The sequence below is a fragment of the Somniosus microcephalus genome, unplaced genomic scaffold (assembly GCF_052327205.1).
Source record: "Somniosus microcephalus isolate GS21.2 unplaced genomic scaffold, FLI_Smic_1.0 unresolved_chr4, whole genome shotgun sequence".
In the NCBI taxonomy this organism is placed as follows: domain Eukaryota; kingdom Metazoa; phylum Chordata; class Chondrichthyes; order Squaliformes; family Somniosidae; genus Somniosus; species Somniosus microcephalus.
In genome coordinates this window covers 42,307,894-42,321,313 of record NW_028225182.1, presented here as the reverse complement: position 1 = coordinate 42,321,313, position 13,420 = coordinate 42,307,894, and the positions used below count along the sequence as shown (strand labels likewise).

Sequence of the window (13,420 nt, the reverse complement as noted above, 5' to 3'; positions counted from 1 at the left end):
ACTGCAGGGCCGAGAGATTGCGATCTGGAGGAAGACCACACTCCAGGCGCAGGAGGGAGGTCCCATCTGAGCTTGGAATGTTGTGGTGGTGTTGGGTGTTGAGGGTGAAGGAGGATGTTTTGTAACTGGATGGAACTAATTGTTGCAGAGTCTGAGCCTGTGTGGGAGAGTGAGGCCTCACTTGGACCTCTGATCGTCCTGGATGTAGATCTGGACCTGGTTCATTCGGTGGATAGTGAAGCTGTTGGGACTCGTGAGGATGTTCCGAGTTCTTATCGAGGTGAGTGTTGATTGTATGAAAACCCAATTCCAGTCCTGTGACTCCTGACTCCATATTGGCTTCTCGTTCTCGGCAGGTGATGTGTGTTCTGAGCTACTTCCGGTCGTGGCTGTGACGTTGGCAGCTGGGGTCCTGATCTCCGCCTCTCTGGTGGCCTTCCTACTGTCCAGGAAACACAACTGAATCCTCTCCCTCAATTGAGCTGCTTTATTTGTCAAAGAATGCTTCAATAAAATTGAAATGTGACTTGGTTGAGTTACAGTCTTTGGTGTTGAACTGGTTTTTAAATACACTGTCATGGTGGTTTGAACTAAGTTGTCTAAATGACACTAGACCAGTTTTGGAGGCCTATATTTAACTGACAATTTCACCACACACCGCTCAGTTTTGGGTAGTTGAAAGTAGGCATTTGCACCTGGAATAATATTGTGGCCTTAATAGGATGGCAACTAGAATCATACAGCACAGAAAGAGGCCATTCGGCCCATCATGCCTGTTCTGCCCTCGCAACGCGATCCTATGCAGAGCTAGACAGATAGCGAACAACTCGATATCTTCCAATAAAATCACAAGGCTTGACTTTTCTTGTAACGCTTTACTGAAAGATTCTTACTGTAAAACTGAAATACAACACAGAAATGGAAGGACACATTAGTATACAGACGCATAATTGATATGTATACACAAATTTAGGTACGCCTGGGCAACACAGTACATCTGGCAACGAATTACATTTAGCAAGCTGGAAGGCATTCTCTTTAAATTAGCCCTGTACATAGTGTATCCAATACGGCTGCTAGTTAACCAGCTGGACAGAGAAAGTTGCAACTAAACATTTTCTACAACATACAGTGTACGCTAATCGTCTATAGCATTCTAATTACTCACAGACAAACAATTTCCAAGACTGAAGCGTGGGGACAATACAACCGAGGAGCACCGTGGCGCAGGTCTTGTTCCGGCGGCAGCTCCACGAGGAATGAACTTGCAGTGCCGTGGGGAGCGTGATGACCTCATCACGCTCGGGGTCGTGACGTCGTCGCGTTTGCCGGTAGTTGCGTCGCTGGCCGTTGGGGCCTAGGTCGGGAGCAGGAGCTGGAGGCCAGGCTGGGCCGGTGCTTGCCGCGGGAGCGGAAGATAGCGGCGCTCCCGGCGGCTGATCGATGCGGCCGAAGACGCTGGGCCGGGCTGTGCCGGCAGCCTTTCTGGAGAGCCGAGTCGGGCCGGCAGCCGCCTCACGCACGTCACGTCGTACGTGACGTGACGTCAGCACGCTAAGGCGCGTCTTAAAGGGGCAATGGCCCTAAACGGTGAGTTAAAGGGGCAACGGCCCTAACAGGTAAGTTATACATATATAAGTAGGTTATGTACATACAGTGAGGTTAAGTTAGAGGGAGAGACAGCACACTCCCCGCTTGGTACAATTCCATTTGTACCACTACAGATACAAAATAACCTGAAGAAAACGTCCTTTGGCTGCCACACACTCAGAGTCCGTTCTCTAGATTTCTTCGGAAAGGAGGACTACGATCTCTGAGACTGGCCTCAGAAACACCTTGACAGTCTCTTCCTTGACGATCTTCACCTCCACCTTGCGGACCCTCTTGTCCCTGCTCGGCAGAGTTTTGACGGCCAGTCCCACTGGCCGTTCGTTTGTGTGCTTGGCTGTCTTTCAGCAAGACGACATCTCTCACTTTGACATTCGGCTTGTCTCCTGTCCATTTCCTACGGCTCTGTAGGGTGGGCAAATACTCTCCTCTCCATCTCTTCCAAGAAGTGTCTGCACGACACTGTACTTGCTTCCCGTGCAGCTCGGCCATGTCGAAGTTTCCAGAGGGAGCTGAAATAGCACTCATCTTTTGAGTCAGGAGCATCGCTGGGGTGGGGACTGCAGGCATGTCTGGGTCGGTGGACACCGGCACCAGGGTTCTCCTGAGCGAGCAGAGGCGCCCCGCAGCCTGCTCCCCGCTACTCGGAAGACGGCGTCCAGGAGAGCGAAACGGCAGGGGTGCCGCCCAGCTGTGTCTATCGTCCTTGGACCTTTCAAACACTGAGCATCCTAGGCCATCTGTGCTCACAGTGGGGCCTGCCTCTTCCTCACAGGCAGAGGAGGTTGACCTATGATGCTGCGTCATGTCGTCGTAGTCCTCCTTTACCTGGATCCTGTTTGGGCATGGGCTGAGACAGGATGTGCGACCGTTGCGCAACACGTTTGCTTTATAGACGCTGACATCCGCTGGTTTGTGGACTGTTCCCAGGCAAACTCCACCCACGAGGACCCATCCCAGGTCAAGCCGCTGCGCATAGGGAGCATCGTGGGGCCCGTTGATGTGCTCACGCACCTTGTGCACCCTTAAGATGTCTCTTCCCAAGAGTAGGAGGATTGGAGCGTCCGGGTCCCCAGCTGGAATCTTATTGGCAATTGGCTGTAGGTGGGGCTGATGGCGTGCGACCTCTGGGGAGGGGATTTCCGTCCTGTCCTCTGGCATCATGTCGCACTCAATCAAGGTGGGGAGGGGAAGCTGTAGTTTCCCATCCATGGACTCGATCATGAAGTTCCCAACTCTCCTACCCGTAGTCTCTGTTGTCCCTGCACAGGTTTTTAGCGTGTACGGAGCCGTGCTGGCCTTGACGTCGAAGAGATTGAAGAATTCCGTCTTCGCTAGAGACTTGTCACTTTGCTCGTCGAGCACTGCATACATTTTGATTGCCTTCTCCTTTCTCCCTGCAGGATATGCTTTAACCAAGCAGATTTTGGAGCATGAGCGTGGGCTGCTTGCATTTCCGCAAACCTCTGTACACTTGGAGGTGACTGAAGATGTGCTTTCGCTTTGCTCCCCGCTATCCTCTTTGTCAACCGCGGCGCTCTCGGTGGTTGACGGAGGAGGACCTGGATGCAGGGCTGCTATGTGTTTTTCGCTGTTGCACTCAAGGCACTTGATTGTCGCCTTGCAGTCTTTTGCCATGTGCGTAGTCGACCCACAACACCTGAAGCAGCTGCGGTTCTCTTTCAGGTATGATGTGCGTTCATCAATGGGCTTGTCTCTAAAGCTTCGACACTTTTTGAGTGGGTGGGGCTTCTTGTGTATAGGACACTGACGATCTGGGTCATCCACTTCATTCCCAGCAGAACTGGATTGGTTGACTGAGGGTTCGGCGGGAACATCTGTTTTGTGCACACTCACAGAGGCTTTGTTGCTGTCCTTTGTGGGTTTCTCTGTTCTCGAAGGAGCGTAACTGCTGGAGGTGGAGAAAGTGAAACTTGGATCATTCCTCACCCTTGCCTGTTGTTGGACAAACCTGGAGAAGAGAGAGAAGGGGGGAAATGCCACTCCATTGTCCTCCTTGTACTTGGATCCCTTAGCTATCCATTTCTCTTGAAGATTGTGGGGGAGCTTTTCCACTATTGGGTTTACCCCGCGAGCCGTATCCAAATACGAGAGGCCGGTCAGGTAACCTTCTCCCTTGGCACACTCCAGTTCGAGGAGAATGTCGCCCAGTTCTCTGAGCTCGACATTATCCTTGTTGGTTAGCTTCGGGAAGTCCTCAAGCTTCTTGAGCAGTGCGTGTTCGATGACTTCTGGTGTCCCATAACAGTCGTCGAGACGTTGCCAAACCAGGTTGAGGCCTGCTGTGGGATTGAGGACGTGCGCTGAGCGAATTCTCTTCGCCTGCCTTGACGACTCAGCTCCGAGCCACTTTATCATCAAGTCTAGTTCTTCTCTGGCCGACAGATTCAAGTCCTTGGTGGTACTCAGGAAGGATGCTCTCCATGACCAATAATCTTCAGGACGGTCATCGAATTCTAGGAGGCCTGAACTTAATAATTCTCGGCGAGTAAGGTACCTGGCGAAGTCTTGTGCGCCTTGCGGCTCGGGCGAGGACTGCTTAGCTGGATTGGCCGAGTGTTGTGGAGGTCTCTGCAGGTGAGTCTTACTCGTTTCTTCTCTTTTAAGCTCAGTGTCTCCGAAAACGGGCCGTTTGTTGCTGGGGTGAGTAGCTAGTTCTACGTCGAGATACCTGAATGTTTCCTTTGGGAGCACTTTGGAGTGTTGTTGGACATACTCATTTGTACGTTGCACTGGACTGAGGGGCTGTTCCAGGTCATATGTTTCCTGGCTGGGCTCCCCGCGTTCGCTCTCCTCATCTTCTTCATAAGCTGCGGCTTCGGCTTTAGCGGCAGCGGCAGCTCTCTGGCTTTGGAGAATGTGGAGAATGGCAGCGAGATCAGCTCTCTGCTTTACAAGGTCAGCTTTCTGCTTCATCATACTAGCGTCGAGGTCGGCTCTCTGCTTCATGAGGTCAGCTTCTTTTTCAGCGAAGGACAATTGCGCTTGGGTGGCCTTTGCCTTGGCACGTGCTTTGGCGGCTGTAGAAGCTGTCGATGACGACGGTCTGCTGGACCGCCGAGATGACCTAGAGGTAACTTTAGGGAACTGTGATTTGGCATCGTTTGCTGGGAGAGCTGTCAGTGACGACGGTCTGCTGGACCGCCGAGATGTTCTAGAGGCTGCTTTAGAGGACTGTGACTTGGCCTCGTTTGCTGGGAGAGGCTCATTCTTCTCGATTGGCTGGTCGACTTCCTCTAGAGTATATTGTTTTCCTGAGCGTAGACTCATGGTAGCTGAGTGGTATCTTCCTGTGCTTGAGCCCGCTGTGCTGCTGTCTTTTTACTGTTCTGCCCTCGCAACGCGATCCTATGCAGAGCTAGACAGATAGCGAACAACTCGATATCTTCCAATAAAATCACAAGGCTTGACTTTTCTTGTAACGCTTTACTGAAAGATTCTTACTGTAAAACTGAAATACAACACAGAAATGGAAGGACACATTAGTATACAGATGCATAATTGATATGTATACACAAATTTAGGTACGCCTGGGCAACACAGTACATCTGGCAACGAATTACATTTAGCAAGCTGGAAGGCATTCTCTTTAAATTAGCCCTGTACATAGTGTATCCAATACGGCTGCTAGTTAACCAGCTAGACAGAAAAAGTTACAACTAAACATTTTCCACAACATACAGTGTACGCTAATCGTCTATAGCATTCTAAATACTCACAGACAAACAATTTCCAAGACTGAAGCGTGGGGACAATACAACCGAGGAGCACCGTGGCGCAGGTCTTGTTCCGGCGGCAGCTCCACGAGGAATGAACTTGCAGTGCCGTGGGGAGCGTGATGACCTCATCACGCTCGGGGTCGTGACGTCGTCGCGTTTGCCGGTAGTTGCGTCGCTGGCCGTTGGGGCCTAGGTCGGGAGCAGGAGCTGGAGGCCAGGCTGGGCCGGTGCTTGCCGCGGGAGCGGAAGATAGCGGCGCTCCCGGCGGCTGATCGATGCGGCCGAAGACGCTGGGCCGGGCTGTGCCGGCAGCCTTTCTGGAGAGCCGAGTCGGGCCGGCAGCCGCCTCACGCACGTCACGTCGTACGTGACGTGACGTCAGCACGCTAAGGCGCGTCTTAAAGGGGCAATGGCCCTAAACGGTGAGTTAAAGGGGCAACGGCCCTAACAGGTAAGTTATACATATATAAGTAGGTTATGTACATACAGTGAGGTTAAGTTAGAGGGAGAGACAGCACAATGCCTGTGCTGGCTCTTTGAAAGAGTTCTCCAATTAGTCCCACTCCCCCCGGCTCTTCCCCATATCCCTGCCATTTTCACCTCTTTGTATTTATCCAATTCCCATTTTTGAAAGACACTATTGAATCTGCTTCCACCGCCCTTTCAGGCAGCGTGTTCCAGATCACAACTTCTTCTTTATATTAGAAGTCTCCTCACCTCACCTCTGGCTCTCTTGTCAATGACGTTATTTACTAACCCGTCTGCCAGTGGAAACCGTTTCTCCTTATTTCCTTTAATCAAAACCCTTACCATTTTGAACCCCTCCCTTGACCTTCTCTGCTCTAAGGAGAACAATCCCAACTTCTCTGCAGTAATATTGTGACCTTTGTAAAGGGATGAAAGCGATGGGGAGCTTCTGCCATCTTTCTAGAGCGAGTAGATGGGGTTACAGACACCCAGCTAGGAGTCCGCTGTGAGAAGGTTCCAGTCCCACATCGGGGGTCAAGAGACGAGACCAAAGCAGCATCTCCTTAATTGGCCATCTTGCTCCTTGTCCACTGGCGGTAGGTGTGTCTTGGCCTGGTACTGTCACTCTGCTGGCTCTATTCCACATTTAACATCCCTTAAAGGTTAGTTACAATTGCCTTTTTGAATATAGTGCTGTAACCTACCACCCACCATCACACATGGGTGGGTAGTGGAATCAAACAGTGCTGAGGGGATTGGTAAATGATCAATGATCTTTTTCATTGCACTCTGGCTTCTGGTGCATTTCCCCCACCCGCCCAAAATCCTTCGCCCACGCCACCTCCCATCACCCCCTGTTGGTGGCCGTGCCTTCAGACATCTGGCACCTCAGCTCAGACATTCTCTCCCTAAATCCCTCAACCTCTCCTCCTAATACATTGCTTCAAACCTACATCAGTGTCCAGGCATTTACCTGTCCTAATGTCTCCTCCTTTGACTGTCAGGTTTTTGCCTGATTTACGTGAGTTGAATGCTTTGCTTAGTTGAACATTGGGCGGTGTAACAAGGCACCACTGCAACCAGATGGTGAGGATAAAGGGGCAGGAATATAAGATGGCCATTAGCAGATCAAATTAAGAATTTAGGAGGACATTCTTTACACAGAATGTGGAACATGGAGTGGTTGAAGCAGATATATTTGGAGTTGAGATACAGATCGACCATGATCGAATTGAATGGCAGAACAGGCTCGAGGGCCTGAATGGACTCCTCCTGTTCATTTGTAAAGGAGGCTGGTAGCATAGATGAGGGAGAATGAAATAGAGGGCTCTGTGGGGTGGGGAGTTAGATAGAAAGCAAAGCATGCTCTACACTGTCCCATCAAACACTCCCAGGGCAGCAAGAGTACGGGTTAGATACAGAGTAAAGCTCCGTCTACACTGTCTCATCAAACACTCCCAGCGCAGGTACAGCATAAGTTAGATACTGTTGTGTCCCCTTGTGTTCTTATTACTATGTAATACAGACACTTTTAACTCATTTTGAGTTTACAGCTTTTACTCAGTGCTTTCATGATGTTGCTGCCGCATGGTGCGGAGTGATACGAGATGTCCGACCTTGCACTGTGCACTGCCTGACACAGTGTGCCACATAGCAGTATAAATGCACTAACCAAAGTAGTTCCATATAACAATGTAACAAGTAGTTTCATTTAACAATGTGATAATACAACGATGTAACAGATACAGGTGACAGCATGAGTTAGATACAGAGTAAAGCTCCCTCTACACTGTCCCATCAAGCACTCCCAGTGCAGCTACAGCGCGGGTTAGATACAGAATAAAGCTCCCTTTACAATGTCACGTCAAAATCTCCCAGGGCAGGTACAGCACGGGTTAGATATAGAGTAACGCTCCCTCTACACTGTCACTTCAAACAGTCCCAGGACACGCACAGCATGAGTTAGATACAGAGTAAAGCTCCCTCTGCACTGTCCCATGAAACACTCCCAGGGCAGGTACAGCACGGTTAGATACAGAGTAAAGCTCCCTCTACACTGTCCCATCAAATACTCCCAGGACAGGTACAGCACGGGTCAGATACAGAGTAAAGCTCCCTTTAAACTGTCCCATCAAACACACCCAGGGCAGCTACAGCATAGGTTAGATACAGAGTAAAGCCCCCTTTAGACTGTCGCATCAAACTCTCCCATGGCAGATACAGCATGAGTTAGATACAGAGTAAAGCTCCCTCTACACTACCCCATCAAACACTCCCAAGGCAGGTACAGCACGGGTTAGACACAGAGTAAAGCTCTCTTTACAATGTCCCATCAAACACTCCCAGGGCAGGTAGAGCACGGGTTAGATACACAGTAAAGCTCCCTGTGCTCTGCGCAAACAAGGTAGCAAATCCCAACCTCAGAGGATCAGACCCTATTAACCACCTCCCTCAGATTTCATGTTCCCACAGCTCGGCCATTTGTGGATCCTCCCCTTCCTTCACTCCACCATTGGCACCTTGGGATGTTTTTCTGCATTAAAGGTGCGATATGATGACAAGTTGGTGTTGTTGTTCCAGTGTGACAGTCTCCATTTACCATCACACTCTTTATCAGACTGTATGAAACAGGACAGTTGCAATTAGAGTGACTTTGCCTCTATTTGGGGGTTTTAATTGGATAGACTGTTTCCCCCTCGTGATGTCCTTTTAGTTATCAGCAGGGACGGGGGAGCTTGTCCTGTTTTGCAGACTACGAGTTAGGGGCAGTGGGTGAAGCTCAGGCCCACACTGATCATCTATAAGGGGTCCTCCCCACAAGGGACAGGACACCACTAACAAGAACAAAGAGTCTGTCCGAACTAATGTCCCACAGTACATATCAACTGATTAAGGTCCAACTTTCCGATCCGGTTCAATGAGGCAATGATCCCGTCCGGATCCAGCCACTTGTAGAAGCTTCTGGAAAACCCATTGGACTCCGAGTGTTTGCATGCCAGGCTCCCTGGAGAGGGAGCGGGCAATGCCCACCGGTACACTCGAGGCCTCCCGCAACCGGTGGGCACCGCAGGGAGTGGAGAGTCTTATCGACACGAGTAATAATATGATGATTGACTTTTATGAGTTTCCTGTTGTTTTGTCGAAAGAACATTCTGTGTTTGAGTTCCTTTGTTAGTTGTGCCAACTTAAAGAGGGAGGCCAGGTATAAATTCGTTCCTCTGTTGATGACACCGGGACAACCCATGTCATTTTATGGCTCAATTAAAAAAATCCACATTAGACATAGGAACATGGGAACAGGAGGAGGCCATTCAGCCCCTCGAGCCTGTCGCCTCATTCAATGAGATCATGGCTGATCTGGGACCTAACTCCATATACCCGCCTTTGGCCCATATCCCTTAATACCTTTGGTTATCAAAAATCTATCAATGTCAGATTTAAAATGAACAATTGACCCAGCAACAACTGCCGTTAGCGGAAGAGAGTTCCAAACCTCTCCCACCCTTTGTGTGTAGAAGTGTTTCCTAACTTCACTTCTGAAAGATCTGGCTCTAATTTTTAGGCCATGTCCCCTTGTCCTGAACTCCCAACCGGCGGAATTAGTTTGTCTCTGTGTACCCTATCGGTTCCCCTTAATATCTGGAAAACTTCAATCAAATCACCCCTTAACTTTCTAAATCCCGAGCTTCTCACCATTGGGAAAGTACGCTGATCTATCCTTTTTAGATCCAAAGTGGATGACTACTGTATTAATGGTGCCCATCAAAATGTGCCCTTGTGTGACTCTTTCAGGTGGGGGTGATTGACCAAATTGTAATAGGCCCTCCTGGCAATAAATCCATCAGTTCTGTCTTTCTTTTCCTTTTTTTATTCTTCATTTTTTTTCTTTTTTTGTCAAGTTTTATTTCAAGTTTTATTAATTTACAGTTGATTAGTTTAACCAAAAGAGCACCCCTATTGGTCGAATGTTTTCTTAAGTTACAGTCAATTGCTTTAATCAAGAAGAGCAATCAAATTTGAAATTAGTTTGTTCAGGTTCCTTTAAAGTTTTATTTATTTACAGACTAACTGGTTAATCACCCACACAGAAAAGTGTACAGTTGATTTGTGTAACCACCCAATCAAAAGAGTCACTCCGATTGGTCGAATTAAAATAGGCCCTCCTGGCAATAAATACATGAGTTCTGTGATTGGGTAGAAATTGTGGAGCTTGGGGTTAATTAGCTCAATGTGACTGCAGGTTGTGTATATAAAAGGTGCTTGTTGGTGGGTGGAGGGATAGTTGAGTTGTTTAGTATCATGGGGGATTTTGTAGTGAGGGGTTTGCTCCCAGTGCTGGTGTTAGTTGGAGCTGTTTGTTCCTCTGATATTTGGCAACAGTTTGGGGGCCAGCGGTTTCCATGGCGAAGAGTAAAAGCCACCCCTGGGCCTCAGCGAGTCCCTTCTCCTGGGTCTCCCTTTGGCTCTGGTTTCAGTGTGTCTGAGGGGCGCAGTGTGTCTCCACTGCAGACTGTGATGGTGCAGTGTGGAGAGCACAACCTGCTGGTCAGGGTACAGATGGATTTGTTTGGAACCAGGCACCTGATTAAAGCTGCTGACCTGACCCTGGGGATGGCAGGTTGTCGGCCAACCGGGATCGACTCTCAGAACCGCACCGTCCTCTTTGATTATGGGCTGCATGAGTGTGGCAGCAGAGTGAAGGTAATGTGATTCCTCAACTCTTGCTCTAAGCTTGGAGTATAGATTAGACCCAACTCTTTATTCCTACCTTTGGTGAAATGTCATTGATGTTGAGGAGATTCCTGTCTCCTGCTTTTAAATCCTCAGACTTGTGTTGAATTATGCATTGTCCTTGGCTTTAACTGGTCTTCCTGAGTCTCCAACCTTGTGATCTCAGCCCTATTGGCCTTGAGCCTTCACTTAGTTCTTCAAACTTTTCCTTCCATACATCTTGTCTTGTGGATTTTCAGGTCCCTGGGGATTCAGTTTAATGGTTCAGTTATCTACAATATTCAGTTTTTGTCTCTGTCTCTCATACAGAGGAGCTGCGATTAAATGAGGATTTAATCTTGTTCTTTTCATTGCTCTAAATTATCAACCTGTGGCTCCTTTTATTGAAGTGAAGCTGTCCTTTCATTGAGTCTTCATTCTGTTTAATTGTCTTGTGCTTGCAATCCCCCTCCTTGCATTAGCTACTGAGGCTGCACAACTTCCAACCACCTGAGTAGAATGTTGTCCATTTCTGAACCTGATGTCTTTCAGATGTCTGGAGATTTCCTGGTCTACGCCACCCACCTGAACCACACCCCCAAGGCCCATGGATCTGTCATTGTGAGAACTAATGGAGCTGTCATTCCCATTGAGTGCCACTATTTTAGGTAAGATTCTTTACGCTGTCGCGAATAACGTCTACAGCTGGTGTAGTTCTCTGACCTTGTCCTAAAATGGCTCCATTGTCTTTCCAGGAAGGGCAATGTGAGCAGTGACCCGATCAAGCCCACCTGGATCCCGTTCAGCTCCACCAAGTCTGGAGAGGGGCTTCTGTCATTCTCTCTGCGCCTAATGAACAGTATGTGATGGGGAATCACTTCCTGTAGTCACCCACTGGCAGTTGTACCCAGTCTCCAACCCTTGTCCCTCTTGTACTTCAGATGACTGGCTCACAGAGTGCACCTCGACTGTCTACTACCTGGGTGACCTCATTCACATTGAGGCCTCTGTTTCAATGACCAACCACATGCCCCTGAAGCTCTACATTGACCGCTGTGTCGCTACATTGAGCCCAGACACGGACTCCACCCCGAGATACAGCATCATTGACTACAATGGGTAAGGAGCGCTCTGCTTTCTCCAGTTGGTCCTGTCTCGATGGCTTCTCTTGATTCACTCAATGTCCCTTTTTTTAAATTTATTTCTTCAGTTGCCTCCTGGACAGCAAAGCTGAGGACTCCTTCTCAACCTTCGTGTTGCCAAGAGACGAGCGTGAGTTGGACAAGCTCCACTTTGACTTGGATGCGTTCCGCTTCTTTGGCGATGACCGTTCCTTGGTAAGAGGAAGCCGACCACTGCAAAGTATTTACAGCCAATCTGCATAACTGGCTTGTGCTCCACACGAGTGTCCTCCCACCCCTCTTCATCTAACTCCAACATATCCTTCTATTCCTTTCTCCTTCATGTGTTTATCTAGCTTCCCCTTAAATGCATCTACATTATTCACCTCAACCACTCCGTGGTAGCGAGTTCCACATTCTCCCCACTCTGGGTAAAGAAGTTTCTCCTGAATTCTCTCTGCTGTGTATCCTGTGTAATCCTATGAATAACTAACATTAACCACTTTTCTCTGTTTCTAGCCAGCTTGCTATCCATTCTGCTACTTGTCCCCTGAATCCACCTGTTCATTGAGTTCCCAAGTTGGGAGGGAGTCACTGAATAACACTAGTGTTGAATGTGTCCCTCAGATTTTCATCTCCTGTCACCTGAAGGTTGCTGCAGTGGATCGGAGAGATTCCATGAGCAAAGCTTGTACTTTCCAGAAGATGCAGAATGTGTAAGTGCCCCCTCTCTCACTCAGGGATGTGTTTGTGTGGGGAAGTGATGCCCAACCTGATTGTGAAACTGATTCTCTTGTTTAGCTGGGCTCCATTGGAAGTATCCAACAATGACGTTTGTGCCTGTTGTCACTTGGGCAACTGCAGTGCCACAAGGGAGTTTGGATTTGATTCCAGAGGAAGGAGGGATCTTGTACCTGAAGCTGGTAGGACATTGATTCTCTAGATGTTGGAGGTTGCCCTTTACCCTCTCTCTCTAACTGGAATGTTTGATATTGCAGGGAGTGATGCTGAATTGAAGTGGGAGGGTGAGGCCTCACTTGGACCCCTGGTCATTCTGGACACTGATGTGACAGACCTGGCAACCGAGTCCCTTAATGAGGTTGAGCAACGGATGCAGGAGAGGTCTCCAGGTGGTGAGTTGGCCGACTGCTAGTTTCCATTTCCCCCTCAGTATTTCCTTCACTCACTGTTGGTTTCTCATTGCTGTTTAGGTGCTGAGTCTGAGGTGGTCCTGATGGTGGCCCTGACTGTGACTGCTGTCTCTCTGATCTCTGCTTCTTTGATCGCCTTGTTCCTGTACAGGAAACGCAAGCAAACCCTGCGCAACAACTTGTGATTAATAAAGTGGTGAAATTAGCAAATCTGTCATGGTTATTGCTTGCATTTGGTCATTGATCAAGGCTGGGGATATGCATTCTGAATATGGGAAGTTTTCCATATTTATTTACTTCCATTAATGATTCTTGACCCAGTGGCATGCCTGCTGAGTGTATTTAAGCTTTTCACCAGATATCAGGCTACTGGGGTATGTGCCCCATTTCACTAGTTTATTAACAGCTGTTAAGTCTGCGTGTTTAGTTAATTAACACACAGACTAATGAGTAACAACAAAACAGGTCTTTACTGGTTGGAGGTAGGGACTATATGTAGGTCTTTACTTCATGCCCACAGGTGGGAACTGAGGGGAGATCAGTACCCACAGTACTATTTATACCCCTATGGCCAGGAGTGGTACTGTGTATCACTACGCCCTACAAGTAGTGCAGTCCTGTC

General features: G+C 48.7%; 2 protein-coding genes across 2 annotated transcripts; one reads left to right on the top strand and one right to left on the bottom strand.

Moving 5' to 3' along the window:
• Window positions 1-860: 860 nt before the first annotated feature.
• On the bottom strand, window positions 861-3,269 carry LOC147090630 (uncharacterized). The gene is made up of 2 exons (XM_085977390.1): window positions 1,169-3,269; window positions 861-900 (listed from the first exon to the last, which is right to left on the bottom strand). The coding sequence occupies exon 1, from the start codon at window positions 3,244-3,246 to the stop codon at window positions 1,768-1,770; it is 1,479 nt and encodes a 492-aa protein (XP_085833516.1). The 5' UTR covers window positions 3,247-3,269; the 3' UTR covers window positions 861-900; window positions 1,169-1,767.
• A 6,854-nt stretch (window positions 3,270-10,123) lies between these two features.
• Window positions 10,124-13,008, top strand: LOC147090629 (zona pellucida sperm-binding protein 3-like). The gene is made up of 9 exons (XM_085977392.1): window positions 10,124-10,517; window positions 11,079-11,194; window positions 11,282-11,385; window positions 11,468-11,645; window positions 11,737-11,863; window positions 12,275-12,363; window positions 12,449-12,570; window positions 12,646-12,780; window positions 12,859-13,008. The coding sequence occupies exons 1-9, from the start codon at window positions 10,332-10,334 to the stop codon at window positions 12,981-12,983; spliced, it is 1,182 nt and encodes a 393-aa protein (XP_085833518.1). The 5' UTR covers window positions 10,124-10,331; the 3' UTR covers window positions 12,984-13,008.
• Window positions 13,009-13,420: the final 412 nt, after the last annotated feature.

Coding starts and splice junctions, on each gene's coding strand:
- LOC147090630 (XM_085977390.1), bottom strand. CDS start 3,246: ATGGCAAAAGACTGCAAGGCGACAATCAAGTGCCTTGAGTGCAACAGC.
- LOC147090629 (XM_085977392.1), top strand. CDS start 10,332: ATGGTGCAGTGTGGAGAGCACAACCTGCTGGTCAGGGTACAGATGGAT. Junction 12,364..12,448: donor TTCCAGAAGATGCAGAATGT/GTAAGTGCCCCC, acceptor TCTCTTGTTTAG/CTGGGCTCCATTGGAAGTAT. Junction 12,781..12,858: donor GCAGGAGAGGTCTCCAGGTG/GTGAGTTGGCCG, acceptor ATTGCTGTTTAG/GTGCTGAGTCTGAGGTGGTC.